At 43.1% G+C, this 14,482-nt stretch overlaps 1 protein-coding gene across 1 annotated transcript in view; it reads right to left on the bottom strand.

Annotated features, from left to right (window-relative positions):
* mctp2a (multiple C2 domains, transmembrane 2a) overlaps positions 1-14,482 on the bottom strand; it is a 57,709-nt gene that overhangs the window by 23,384 nt on the left and 19,843 nt on the right. The window contains exons 13-17 of the mRNA XM_080437892.1: positions 14,079-14,181; positions 13,892-13,994; positions 13,257-13,358; positions 13,064-13,138; positions 12,210-12,329 (exon numbers count right to left, since the gene is read on the bottom strand). Of these exons, the coding sequence (XP_080294018.1) occupies positions 12,210-12,329; positions 13,064-13,138; positions 13,257-13,358; positions 13,892-13,994; positions 14,079-14,181 (503 nt within the window). The remainder of the gene's footprint in view (positions 1-12,209; positions 12,330-13,063; positions 13,139-13,256; positions 13,359-13,891; positions 13,995-14,078; positions 14,182-14,482) is intronic.

The raw sequence follows: 14,482 nt of genomic DNA, 5'->3' as shown, positions 1-14,482 counted from the left end.
AGAAAAGTAGCGGCTAGTATTATGAGGGTCAGTCGTGGGGGTGGTGGACGGATGCCAGTTTATATGAACGTACGCTGAAAGAGTTTAACAAGACTGACAACAGACTTCAGGGTTTGTGCGGGGTCAGTATGGGTGTCTGTGCGTGCATGCATGCATGCACGTGGTGGGTGTGTACTTGTGTAATACTATATTTCTTGAGGGCCAAATGACCCCACAAGTATAGTATAATTTGAGGAATAGACATTATCAGGATTTTTTTTTCTCCTGGTCCTGAGATGAGAAATGATTGTTTTATAAATATTGTTGTAGTGAGGCTTTACAAAAAGGCGAAAAATGTGTGGTTTAGGATTATAGGCATTTAGGGGTTGGGTTTAGAGCGATTTATACTTAGTTGCGATTGATACTTAGTTGCGCGCTGGTGAAACACCGAAAATAGCAGACCTATAGAGTTTGGGTTAAAAATTGCCCCAAAAAAATCATTGTTGATGTCCTCACAAGTATAGTAATTCAGTTAATGTGTGTGTGTGTGTGTGTGTGTGTGTGTGTGTGTGTGTGTGTGTGTGTGTGTGTGTGTGTGTGTGCACTGTATGTATATACTAGGTACAACAACAAAAAGTCTAAAGGGACTCATAAGGAGAATAATCTTCTCTCTAATATAGACATAGTTTTTCTGGGTGAAATCAAGGGCAGCAAAATTAATCTGCATTACTTCCTCAATTAAAATACATTAAAAAAAAGAGAGAGAGATTAATAATGAATCAAAGGGCCTGGTGGCACAGCTCAGCTCAAACAAGCCTATTTTATTCTCCCTTCTTTTTCCCCAGCCGGGGCTGGAGTCTGGCTGAGGGCTCATGTTAGGGACCGGGAGCGGCAGGCTTTAAAGTAGCTGTAAACGCAGAGCAATGAGACATGTAATTTGCGGTGAGCTCGTGGGCCAGTGTGGGGACAGGCTTTCAGGGGGTGTCGGAAGGGAGAGAGGAAGCAGAGAGGAAGATAAGATTTCTCTTCGGGGCAGGTAAGAGTGTGTGGGCAGGCAACGGCGCTCCGAGCTAACACTGAATAAATATTTCACATACGCTCAGCTCAAGTCTTATCGACTGGGGAGAAATAGAGGGATAGAGAGAGAGAGAGAGAGAGAGAGAGACCACTCGCGAGAGAGAGGGAGAGGGGGTGAGAGAGAGATAGAGAGAGAGAGAGAGAGAGAGAGAGGCTGTATTCTGCCGAGAGTGATAAACGGGGAACCTCATTTCTCTCTTGAGAAGGGCCGTATCGCTGCATGTAGCAGTTGAGGTGTGGAGGAGTACACAAAAACACGGCTTATTTTGAGAAAAAAAAAATCGAAGAGGTTATACAAAACCTAATATTTGGCTGGCACAGTGTAATTATAGTTATTTTGTTCTCATGTATGAGTTTATTTTTTAATCATAAAAAGCAGTTAAAAGACACATTTTTGTGTACATGTCACACAAAATGTATATTTTAGGTTGTCTTTTCCAAAGACAATTAATGGAGAAAAAAAATGTCTAAGTGTGTGCGTGAATATTATATATATATATATATATATATATATATATATGCACACACACACACACACACACACACACATACACACACACATAAATATATATATATATATATATATATATATATATATATATATATATATATATATATATATATATATATATATATATATATATATATATATATATATATATATATATGTAGTTGTGTAACTGTTATAATTAGCAAAAATAATGTTATCCATTGAAGAGTGCCGAGTGTAGTTTATGGAAGCGTTACACACAGTTAGTGCAATATAGCGAGCTCTCTATCAAAGCGCTCGCTATGAAGAGGAGCAGCCGTGCGAGGCAGAGAGAGAGCATTAGCATTTAGCTCACAGGGGCGGCCAGGCTCTGGACCGTTCGTTGTCTCCCCTCCGCCTGTCTGACACATGCCAGGGCCAGAGACTGCGCCAGTGTGCTGGGGCCGGAGCAGGGCGGTCAGCAGAGGGCCCCGTGGTGCCTGTCAGTGGCGGCTATACTCTGACCCTGGGAGCTCCGGCACTGGCCACGAGTGTTTAATCCGTGTCGGGAGCGTTAACACTGAGCGACCTCCTGGGTGACAGATCTGCCATGCGAGTCTTTTCCCCCGAGGAGGTGCTGGGGAGGGGAGTGGCGTTGGACTCTCTCTCTCGCTCTCTCTCTCTCTCCCTCCCTGTCAGCTCGGCTCACACGCACGTTAACGCGGCGCGGGGCCGAGGCCCGGGCCCCAGAACAGCCACACACAGGGGGCGGACAGGTCGGCCAGGCTCAGCTGCCTGGGGAGAGGTGTCCTCTATGACTACTATGACGGTACGGTGTGCGAGGAGGAGTGTGTTACAGGCGGTCATTATGAGACGGCACACACACAATGGGGTTAAACATGGAGCTGGAAATAAGTACAATAGAAAAACAGTGTCGAGGAGGCACACAGACAAAAGCACACACACCGCTGCTACAAGTGCGAACTGTTATTCGGTAAAGCGCAGGTCTATTATTCACCCCAAGCCCCCTGTATTTGTTTATATCTCATGCTCCCTTCATAACGCCAAACAGAAATAAACGGGGAGTCAAGTTAAATTAATTAGGCTAGATTAAATCAAATCAAGTGTGTTTTCTAAACTCCAAACCCATTGTCCAAAAACATATACAACATATTTAAAATGAGTAGGATTTTTTTCCAGCCCTAATGAGGCCCATATTAACAGAGGAAAAAGCTTATTAATCCTGCTAATAAGAGACAACATGCTTCAAGCTTACATGCATGGAGCGTAGGAGCCTCAAGTGACACTGTGTAACCATTCGGGGGGCGATGCAATAACAACAATAACCATGTCAAAATCTGAAGGAATGGCTGAGTTGTTTGCAGGTTTTTGCATGCGTTATCCTTAAATATTTAATAGATCTAAATAAAATACAGTACACAGACACAGACACAAACATACGTCGCCGTCGTGGCCATCTTTCTTTTTTCTTCTTCTTTCTAGTAGACACATTCCCACCGAACACTCTCTGGGAGAGCTCTAACAGCTAGGGAGTTGAGGAGTATAACCCCCATGAGAAAACTGCAAAAACCCACTCCTTTAATCCATTAGGACCGGGAACGCATCTGTGTGTCATTTTAAGATGTCTTTGGGCTATTCAAAAATAGCAGATCTACAAGCTCGTAGCGCAGCACTTTTGAAAAATCGTGAAAATGTGTGCAAATCTTTGAATATATACATTTTTAAAGAGAAGATTTGTAACTCAAATCTTTGCTTCTGGGGGTCCCTGGAACAACATATTTTGAGATGGGGGTCCGCGGCCAAATACATATCATTTTGGGGGTCCATGACATGAAAAAGTTTGAGAACCACTGATATAGAAACATATGTTTTTTCAAAAAAACGGTTTGATATTTTGTAGAATCGGCCTCAGATCTTAATGGGTTAAGGCCTTCCAACTTTTCTTCAAACAGAGAGAAAACAGATGCAAAGTAAAAACAAGAAGACGATTCACAGAAGCGCGCACACACACACACAAACACACACACAAAACACACACACAATACTAATGTCCACACTGCACTGCAGTGAAAAACCACAAAAAACGGGGGAGACTTTCCCAAAACAAACATGTCACTTTGCAGAGAGACAGTGTTATAGCAAGAACAATTAAGACAAAACTCTGATTATGGCTTTTGATGATGATGGTGGTGGTGGGCCTGGGCCGTGCTGGTATTCTATGGTTAATAATGGCCCTGGCTGCCGTGGTGTGGTTCCACACAGGTGGTCTCCCGAGACAGCAGAGCCCAGAAACTGACCCCTCAGTCCACCACGCTCTCATCTGTGTGGGGGGGGGGAGACGATGATTCCATCAGCCCCCCCCCCCCCCAAAAAAAAAAAGCTAGCCGTCACAGCTGCCAACTGTGTTTACAGCTGCACCGCATCAAACATTCATCAAATGCCATCTTTTACAGTCTGTGATGTGAGGCAATCAGCATTTCACAGGCTGTCAAATGATGTCTAAACCCTGCTTGCTATACCTTGGCAGTGTCAAAAAGGAAGCGGTTCAAATAGCCACACATAAGGTATACAGGTTTCTTTCTAGTCTCTAACTCCCTGACAGATGAGGCGCGTCATATGTTAAAATATTAATTCTACTTAAATACTTAAAGTGCTCTAATGACAGCAAAGCTCAAAATCAGCTTTCAAGTGTAAATGATCCCCCTTTCTTTTTTCTTTTTCAACTTTCATCCATCATTTCATCTAAAAAATAAAAATTGTCCTCAACTTTAAACTTTTGAAACCGATTAATTTGGCTGGGGCTAATACATGCTCCCCCCCCCCCCCCCCCGTGCCCCTTCTTTTCTTTATTCTTTTTTTTTTAGAAGAAGAAGAAGAAACTTGTGTCGCTCGGTCCAATGCACAGAATGGAGAGGATTTCACTCCCAGAGTTGTTCCCACGAAGGGTTCCTGTTGGGAAAAGTAACTGATCGCCTTAGCTCTCTCACACACACACACACACACACACACACACACACACTCAGTCACACACAGTCACACACTCACACACACGCGGCGGTTCCAGCAGTGCTTTAGCTCCATCTACAGGCCCTGGTCTCTTCTGCAGGAAAAGAACTCTGGTTGACCCCTCCACACAGTCACTGTGCTGCTGATGTATAGCACATTCATCTAGCTCAGTCTTAGTGAAAAAAGCACATCTAAAGGCCGTTATTTTATGAAGATTTTTAGCTGTCACATTCTCTCTCTCTCTCTCTCTCTCTCTCTCTCTCTCTCAGAGAGAAGGGAAACACGCTGTTGTCAAACTCTTGGAAAAGCACAGATCCCAGGCTCATTACGGGTAGCATAAACAAGCAGAGGAGGAGGGGGGGAAAGAAAAGTCAAAATTTCTTGTTTGTATTTCCGTTTCTACTGATGAAGATGTTTATGAGGCTGTGCCAGGAAGTTTGCTTTAAATGTGTGAGAAAGATTCTTTTAACATTACCTAATTAGAAAGGCGCTATTTTTAAATCCCGCAACTCATGGGTTGGAGGAGAATCGGGGAGAAGAAAAAAAAAAGCTACTTCAAACGGCGTGGTCGGTCTCTGCTTGGCGGGGAAGATTACGCAATCAAAATAGGTAACCTCCAACACCTGCAAAAGAAAATGACAGTACTGCAGGACTTCCCACTCTCTAGTGATGTTTTTTCCTCGCGCACGCACGCACGCACGCACGCACGCACGCACGCACACACACACACACACACACACACACACACACACACACACACACACACACACACACACACACACACACACACACACACACACACACACACACACACACACACACACACACACACACACACACACACACACACACACACACACACACACACACACACACACACACACACACACACACACAAATACGCAATGGCAGCACAATGCCAAATGAGCCATCCGTCTGGAACTGTGGAACCACTGCGGCTGCCCAATTTAAATGTCCCTGGATGCATCATTTTCTGATTGCCACTCACGAGGGGTGGGAAAGTTATCTTCCTGGGAGACTAGCGGAGAAGTCTCCGAAGAAACAAGTGCACTCCAAATGCTCTCTAGTCTACTCTCTAACGTTAGAGAACAGAGCCGGCGATCCCCTCGCAACAACAAAAATATGAATACGCTACAGCACATGCCACACACCAACAAGCACTTCATAATGTATGCATGAATCTACATAAACATCCCAGAGACGTAGAGACAGCATGCTGTGTGGAGGTCAGCGCGTGCCCGGCCTGTGGGACTGAGTGATATAATGGCTGAGTATTCCTGGTATAGCACTATGGTAGAGCTATCCCGCGGTCCCAGAAGAAACCCACCGCGTGCGGTAATGCATTACAGGATGCTAGCAGTACAGTATGGTGTAAAATGGTCCATGGACCCAGTCTGCCTCTGCTTGATAAATAATGTATTGTAATGTATATTAAAGCCAGAGAGCCCACCACTACTGCAGAGGTCCCTACTACCAGCGTATATATGTACCACTGAGAAAGCCTCGTCGGCCTGCCACGGCAGAAAAGAGGCAGACACACTACTAGGTATAATTACGCCACATCGAGAGAGGGAAGCAGAGGCCATCTGTCAATGTCTAAATCAGTTACCTTATTACCACTGCCTAAAGATATAAATATAGGAATGGGAGCATGCTTTCATTAAGGCAACGCGGTGCCATGCTGCTTCAGACAGCTCCAAACGCTAACTTAATTGCAAATGATGACTTGGAGGGGGGGGTAGGGGGGGGTGGCTGTGGCTGCCCTCGGAGTGGGCAGAGGCACTAGTGTGTGTGCGTGTGCGTGTGCGTGTGTGTGTGTGTGTGTGTGTGCGTAGTGGCATGGCCCCTAGGCATGTAATGACAGTCGAAGCCCTGTGGGGCTGCCCTCTCTCTTCTTTGTGTTGGCTGTTGTTTTCCTTCTTTCCCGCACCGCGGTTCAGGACCTCTCCTTTTACTATCAATCAGAGGAAGTCTTCGTGGTGATTCGTGGTGTCTCCGTGCACCTCTGTCGCCGAACTCGCCGCAGACAATGTCATAAATCGCTGGAAACGAGAACTTTTAACTTTCGCTCGACTCTTTTAACGGCCGATGAGTGGGTGATAAACACAATGGCTGAATCACTCTCTCTCTCTCTCTCTCTCTCTCTCTGCAGAGGCACGTCTCGCCACCACGCACCCTTCGACATTTGTGCGGTTTCCGAAGCGAAACCTCTCGTCTCAGACAAAGCGGGCACTTCAACTCCTCTGTTACTGTCTGCCGTTTAAAAATAACAACTGGTATATGCTGCCTTCTCATCTCGAAAAACAGGGGAAAGAGAGCCTTTCATGAGAGGAGAGCTACGGTGTGACAAAGCAGTCTGCGTTAGTCATCACTTTATATGACACCATCATGCTGTATTTGATCCTATACTGATGATGATGTGTCATTCCTCTCCGTCTCTTACAGATACAGTTTGTCTCACTCAGAGAGGCTGACCCCGGACAACCATTACTGCTCAGTGTTCACTCATCTAAAGAAGAGGGGGGCCTGCAAAAAAACTGACAAAACATTTGCACAATCCCATCAGAGCAAAATCTGGCGTTAATTTAACTCTTAGATTGTTGAAAATGGACTCAACACTCTGTAATGGATCCCGTAGAACCAATAAGTGCAGTGAGTGGTGGAAAAAGTACTCAAATGAAGTAAGTAAAGTATCAATACTGCAATGTAGAAATACTCTGTTACACGTAAAAGGCATGTGTTCAAAATGTTACTTGAGTAAAAGTACAAAAGTATTGGCATCAAAATATACTTAAAGTAAAAGTACTCAAATGTTTGAAAATAGCAGATCTACAAGCTCACAACGCGTCGCAATGCGACGCGTTGTGAGCTTGTGGATCTGCTATTTTCAAATAGCCTAGGTATAAAATAGGGCTAAAGTGGTTAATGTATGTTTTATAATGTAATAATGTATATCTGCAAAGTAACTATTAACTAAAGTTTTCAAATAATTGTAGAGGAGTAAAAGTACACTATTTGCCTCTGAGATGTAGTGGAGTAGAAGTAGAAGTATTGAAAACTGGAAATACTCCAGTAAAGTAAAAGTATCTCAAAATTGTACTGAGTAAATGTACTTAGTTACTTTACACCACTGAATAAGTGTTAATTTTTATAGGGTCCATTACAGAGTGGGGTCTGAACGGTTAAATTCACACTCTGGATTTTGGGACGGCGCTAAGTGACAGCAATGAATATCGCCATGCGTGAGAGGGGGGGGGGGGGGGGGGCGGGGGGGGGGGGCGCATCCCCTTCTAGAACTGTGTTTGTGCGCCGCGATCCCTAAAACAGCAGGTGGAGCGAGAAGTGGAAATGAAAGATTAGAGCGTGCCATGCCACCACACCACACAGTCACAGTCGCCCCCACATCGCCCGCGGAGGATCTAATTATAGAGTGGGGGCCAGGAGGATGGCGCAATCCCGCTGACCTGTCACCTGTCAGCCCTGCCTATCCTCCTGCTGTCCGGCGAGTCTCTCTCTCCTCCTATCTGCCTCCTAACACTCTCCACCAAACCCCGCTGTCAACCCGCTCCTTTCCCCAAGCTCAAAACTTTCTCCCCCCCCCCCCAAGATAGCAGTGGTGTTAAAGTAACTAAGTATATTTACTCAAGTACTGTACTTAAGGTGCTGCTGGGGTATTTCCCCAATTGTCTATACTTTCTACTTCAAAATGTTGTACTTTTACTCCACTACAATTATTTGAAAAACTTTAGTTACTAGTTACTTTGCAGATATAAATGATTACATTATAAAACATGCATTAACCACTTTAGCCCTATTCTATACCTAGGCTATTTGAAAATAGACAATCTACAAGCTCACAACGCGATGCGACGCGTTGTGAGCTTGTAGATCGTCTATTTTCAAACATTTCAGTACTTTTACATTTGGTACTTTAGGTACATTTGGATACCAATACTGTTGTACTTTTACTCAAGTAAATTTTGAATTCTGGACGTTTACCTGTAACAGAGTACTTCTCACATTGCAGTATTGATACTTTTACTGAAGTGAAACATTCGAGTATACTTTTTCCAACCACCGCCAGATAGCAGAGTCCTTCTTCCGACTCCTGCTATCCCTTAGACAATCACACGCATTGTTCTCCACCTTCCTGTCTGTGTGTCCGTCTGTCTGCCAGCCCCTAGCCCTATAGCCTTGCCTTACCTTGCCTGTCTGTCTATGTGTGTGTGTGTGTGTGTGTGTGTGTGTGTGTGTGTGTGTGTGCCCGGGCTGTTGTAAAAAGGCTGTGATACATGGAACCTGGCCCATCCACCGCCTGAGGGGATTTGCACCTCCAGGATCAGTGAGAGAAAGGGCTTATAGAATACACACCCAGGTATGAATTGCATGTCACCCCGACACGGAGCAGACGAGGGAAGAAAGAAAAGGCTGGTGAAAGGCGAGTTCTTCACACGCACACACCCTGTCTGTGACCGCTTCCTCACCCTGACACGCCGCTGCCAGGAGCTTTCATGGCGAGTGCATGCTCTTAACCCGTTAAGGCCCGGGAACGCACTCTGTGTGTAACCACTTAAAACCGTTATTTTTATACTTTTGGGCTATTCAAAAATAGCAGATATACAAGCGCTATGAGCTTGTAGATCTGCTATTTTTTTTTAAATCGTGGAAAATGTGTGCAAATCTTTGAATATATATATTTTTAAAGCGAAAGTTTTTTACTCAAATATTTGCTACTGGGGGGTCCCTGGAACAAAATATTGGGGGTCCGCGGCCAAATAGATATAATTTTGGGGGTCCTTGACATGAAAAAGTTTGAGAAGCACTGATATTATACCAACATTATTGTTATTATTATTATTTTTAACTGTTAGGATTTAGACGACATTTGTAGAATCCCCCCAGAAGCAAAGATTTGAGTTACAAACGTTCACTTTAAAAAATACACATATTCAAAGATTTGCACACATTTTCACGATTTTTCAAAAAACATACAGTAGCAGATCTACAAGCTCATAATGAGCTTGTAGATCTGCTATTTTTGAATAGCCCAAATAAGTCTTAAAAATGACACACAGGCAGACGCGTTCCCGGTCTCAACGGGTTAATCATGACATTACATGCGCCTCTCGAGGAGGGGGGAGTGAGGGAGGATTCACGGGGTGAAATAAAGATTATTTAAGCTTAAGGCCTTAGATCACATGCCCTCATTAAAAAACAGCTAAACAGAGACATTTAAACAAGGTTCAAGTTCTCCGAGGCAAACTGTCACTCCCTCCCCGTCCGGGGAAGCAGCGAGAATGTGATCCTCCTTACACCATCCCCCGGGTTAGGAGGGCTTTGCTAAGGAGTCAGATGTACAAATGCCCGGGTCCCAGCCCTTCAGATGCACTCTAATGTCATCAGAGCCGACAGAGAGCCAAGTGGGGGTTAGATTTAAGGGATAAAGCAAATCTATCGCGTACACATACAGTAGGGATGAACTAACACAGGTGGTAGCCATTGTTTTGTTTTTTTGTTTCGCGTACTGTAAAGCCGGACTGATACTGGTATATCGGTCTGTCTGACTTTTTTTGATGACATTGGTATTGTCAGTTATGTAGCCGGTGTGTCCCGATTTTTTAAATATTATTGAAGGAGTAGTTCACCCAAAACATGACTTATTTTCTATCAATTACACACCCCATGAAGCATTGAATTCATAAAGATTTTTTAGTTTTTGTCGCATTCCTAAGCCAATAATTTGATGACCAGCAGAAAGACGCTAATGTATCCGGTAGGAGACTCAAAGTAGACTCTTTGAGTCTCCTACCGGAAATACACCCGTCATCAAATTTTTGGCTCAGGAATGCGTCAAAAACTAACAAATCTCCATGAATTCAATGCTTCATGGGGTGTGTAATTGATAGAACATAAGTAATTTTTTGGGTGAACTATTCCTTTAAGCCCTACTTAATAATAATTGGTGCTGGGCCGTAGCGTGACGGTCCAGGCACCCCAGGCTGCAATGCCAGCCTGATAGCGTGTGTCGCGGGTTCGACTCCCGTTCCCGACGACCTTTGCTGCGTGTCACCCCCAATGTCTCTCTCCCCATTTCCTGTCAGCCTACTTTCCCTATCCCTCTCTAAATAAAGGCATAAAAAGCCCCAACAAAAACGTATAAAAACATTATAATAATAATTGGTGGGCAATGACTCTCCAAAATCGGGATTGGTATCGGACCTGTGGGGTCAATATTGCCAATATTACTCTGTAACTTCTCATTCTATTTAAACCTTGTATTGGTTTGCTTGGCTCCACAGTAGGGGTCCTGCCCAGGGTTGCCAGATCTGCTTATTATAATTTCCCCTCACGATTTTATTTGAAAATAGCCGATCTACAAGCTCACAACGCGCGTCGCGTTGTGAGCTTGTAGATCTGCTATTTTCAAATAGCTGATGTATGTGTTAAAGTGCTCATGTGGCCCATAGTCGCTTCTTTTGGGCTGGTTTTCCTAGACCTGGTTGCTTGTTTCTCTCACAGAATCTGGCAACACTGGTCCTGCCATAACCCCTGCTGCTGTCATTTTACGGTAAGAGTCCAAGTCAACGGCCGTTTCCATACATTCTCAACTCGACCTGTCAGCGTAACCTTTGTTGTTATTGTGGCTGTAGCTTGCCTATACAGTACATATAGAGTATGACCGTTCAAGGGCAGTTTCTCTGTGTATAAGGAGTGTCTGAGACATTGCTCCTCAAGGTGTGCTTTATTTGCCCTGCTGGGGGCTTTCTTGCCCTCTGGGGGGCTTTACCGGACAGAGAGAACACTGCCGGAGAGTGTTTGCATGCGTTTCCTGCTGTTGAACTTCACAATAAACTTTGTTTCTTATACTTCACCCTGATATGGAATATAATTTTTCCATAACAGACCCTGAAACACTGGCATGAGTGAGAGAGAAAAAAGGCCTGAACTAAAGATGCTCTGCACAGTCTAATTCACACACTCAAATGAAAGTGGTAAAACCAAGGCTTCAGTGAAATGGGACAAAACTTGCTTGCCCCAAGGCTTAACCCATTAAGACCGGGAACGCCAAAAATAGCAGATCTACAAGCTCATAGTGCGGCACCGAGTGCCGCGCTATGAGCTTGTAGATCTGCTATTTTTGAAAATTCGTGAACATTTGTGAAAATCTTTAAATATGTATTTTTAAAGAGAACATTTGTAACTCAAATCTTTGCTTCTGGGGGTCCCTGGAACAAAATATTTTGGGATGGGGTCCGCGGAAAAATACATATAATTTTGGGGGTCCTTGACATGAAAAAGTTTGAGAACCACTGATGTTATAGCAACATATGTTTAAAAAAAGAAAGACAACTGTTACGATTTAGAAGACATTTGTTGAACACCCAGAAGCAAAGATTTGAGTTACAAATGTTCGCTTAAAAAAAAAATATATATATATATATTCAAAGATTTGCACACATTTTCACGATAAAAAAGAAATAGCAGATCTACAAGCTCATAGCGCGGCACTTGGTGCCGCGCTATGAGCTTGCATATCTGCTATTTATGAATAGCCAAAGAAATCTTAAAGTGACACAGATGCGTTCCCGGTCTTAATAGGTTAAAGGGAGTTCATTAACGTGAGGCAATGACTTACCAGAAAGGCTATTAGACTCCGTTGCGTGCTCTCCCATTGAAAAAGGCTTTTAATGTACTGTAACGTGTACAGCACTGCCGTGGTGATTTTGCGAACCCGTAATATATTCTGGGCGAGGACCTAATGGGGACATAATCAGAACAAAAACGTTGGTTAGAATTTGATACCATGGACATAATGTTTATGAGTTTGCAATCAGGTTGATTCAGCTTTAGAAAGACCTTATATTTGCTAATGTGGGGATTGATGTTTCAATTAAACTAATTAGTTTGACTATGAACCAATCAAAAGTCCAACCATGTGCGTCTTTGTTGTGGTTGTTTTATTAGCTGGGATGCGAGTGGTGCAGTAAGTCTGTTTTTTCCCTCTCTGCTTTCCCTGAACTGTATATGAGCATTGCACAAAGAATGACTAACATTTTAAAGGGCAAGACCACTTTGGTAGAGGTTTGGGTTGTGTAATAAAAATGTTAACTTCCTGTTGATTTTGCTATTTTTATTAAGAAGAAAACCCGGACTGGATCCACGGATCCAGATCCGGATCTTCAAATAGTAAAATCAACAGGAAGTTGACATTTTTATTAAAAAAACAAACAGTACTGGTTTTGGTGATGCTCTATATATTGTCTGAATGAACTTTGTTTGCGTTCATTTATGTGCTAAAAGAGTGACTTTGAGAGCTGTCTTACCGTACAATGTAAGTCAATGAGGAGCATATTTTGAATTATCAATTTCTAAACAATGGAGCAATTATTTTTGATTTCTAGTCCACCTTTGGAGTTACATCATGGCAAGGTAACTACACAATACAAACCTCTAGCAAAGTGGTCTTGCCCTTTAAATGAAACAACTCACTTTCTTGGCGAATTTGGGGATTTCCTCCGTGTATTTCTCCTCCTTTGGCCCGAAACTTTTGACACCTGCTCTGACCTGAGAAATAAATGATAAAAGAAATGAAATCACTAATAATGAATAGCCTGCAGGGCTACATTCTTGTATTTATTCTGCAAGCGTCAGAGACGTTCGTCCAAAAATGTTTCATCCTTACTTTGTTGTAGATAACGTCCAGCACCAGTGTGATGGTCCCTTTGGAGGCCCTCACCAAGCCTTCTCTCTTCAACTGCCGACATATCTGCTGTCCATTCTGAACCTTTTGCCATAATAATAAATAATAAAATACATCCATTAACAACCCATTAAGACCTGGAACGCATCTGTGTCATTTTTTGATTTGAGCTAAAAAAAAGCATTATTTTACACTTTGGAGTGTGCCGCGCTATGAGCTTGTAGATCTGCTATTTTGGAAAAATCGAGAAAATGTGTGCAAATTAATATATTTATATTCTTTTAAAGCGAACATTTGTAACTCAAATCTTTGCTTCAGGGGGTCCCTGAAACAAAATATTTTGAGATCGGGGTCGGCGGCCAAATTTTGGCGGTCCTTGACATGAAAAGGTTTGAGAATCACTGATATAGAAACATACGTTTTTTCAGAAAACTGTTTAGGATTTAGAAGACATTAGTAAGAATCGGCCTCAGGTCTTAATGGCTTAACACCAGAAGATCCTTGTTTATACTTATATAAAAAGATAAATGAGTTATGGAAATGGGCTGGGCTGGACCTTTATGAAGTAAACCATGCTACCACGTGTTGCTGATTGGAGGATCAAAAAATGAACTTACGGTGAGTAACGGAATGGACACTTTCCCCAAAAGGCTTGGGGGTTTGTCTATGTTGTCGTCAAAGACGAGCAGTTCCACCACATCATGGATGTCCTTTATTGGGCTACAATGGCAGGTAAATGCATAGATTATGAATTATGAATCAAAACCAAAACACAAAATGGTCACTGAAAGTTCTACTACTCACAACGTGAAGACTTTGTTCCATTCCGGATTGAGTGTCTTCGGTATCATCTGCGTCTGAAGTCTGCTGTTACCAAGCTCAAGCACACAGAAGGGGTCACTTTTACCTGGAAATACAATGTGACTGTTAAATGTATGGGTATGGTCACAGCTGTTCCCACTACAGTGTACTGTTGTTATGTAGTTGTTATGTAGAGCGGTGGTTTTCAACCTTTTTCATATCAAGGTCCATTATGTATTCGGCATTTGAGCCACGGACCACCGTTTGATGAGATTTAAAGGGATATTTCACTTTCAAAAAAACGTTTGGTCATTTTATCGTCTACTCAGGCTTTTGTGAGCCCCCCAGACCGTTTTTAAGTTGCTTGATTCAGTTTTTAAATATTTGATATTTGATATTCATTTTAT

The sequence above is a fragment of the Gymnoscopelus braueri genome (genome assembly GCF_963280865.1).
Source record: "Gymnoscopelus braueri genome assembly, chromosome: 9".
NCBI lineage: Eukaryota > Metazoa > Chordata > Actinopteri > Myctophiformes > Myctophidae > Gymnoscopelus > Gymnoscopelus braueri.
This window is presented reverse-complemented; position numbering and strand designations above follow the sequence as displayed.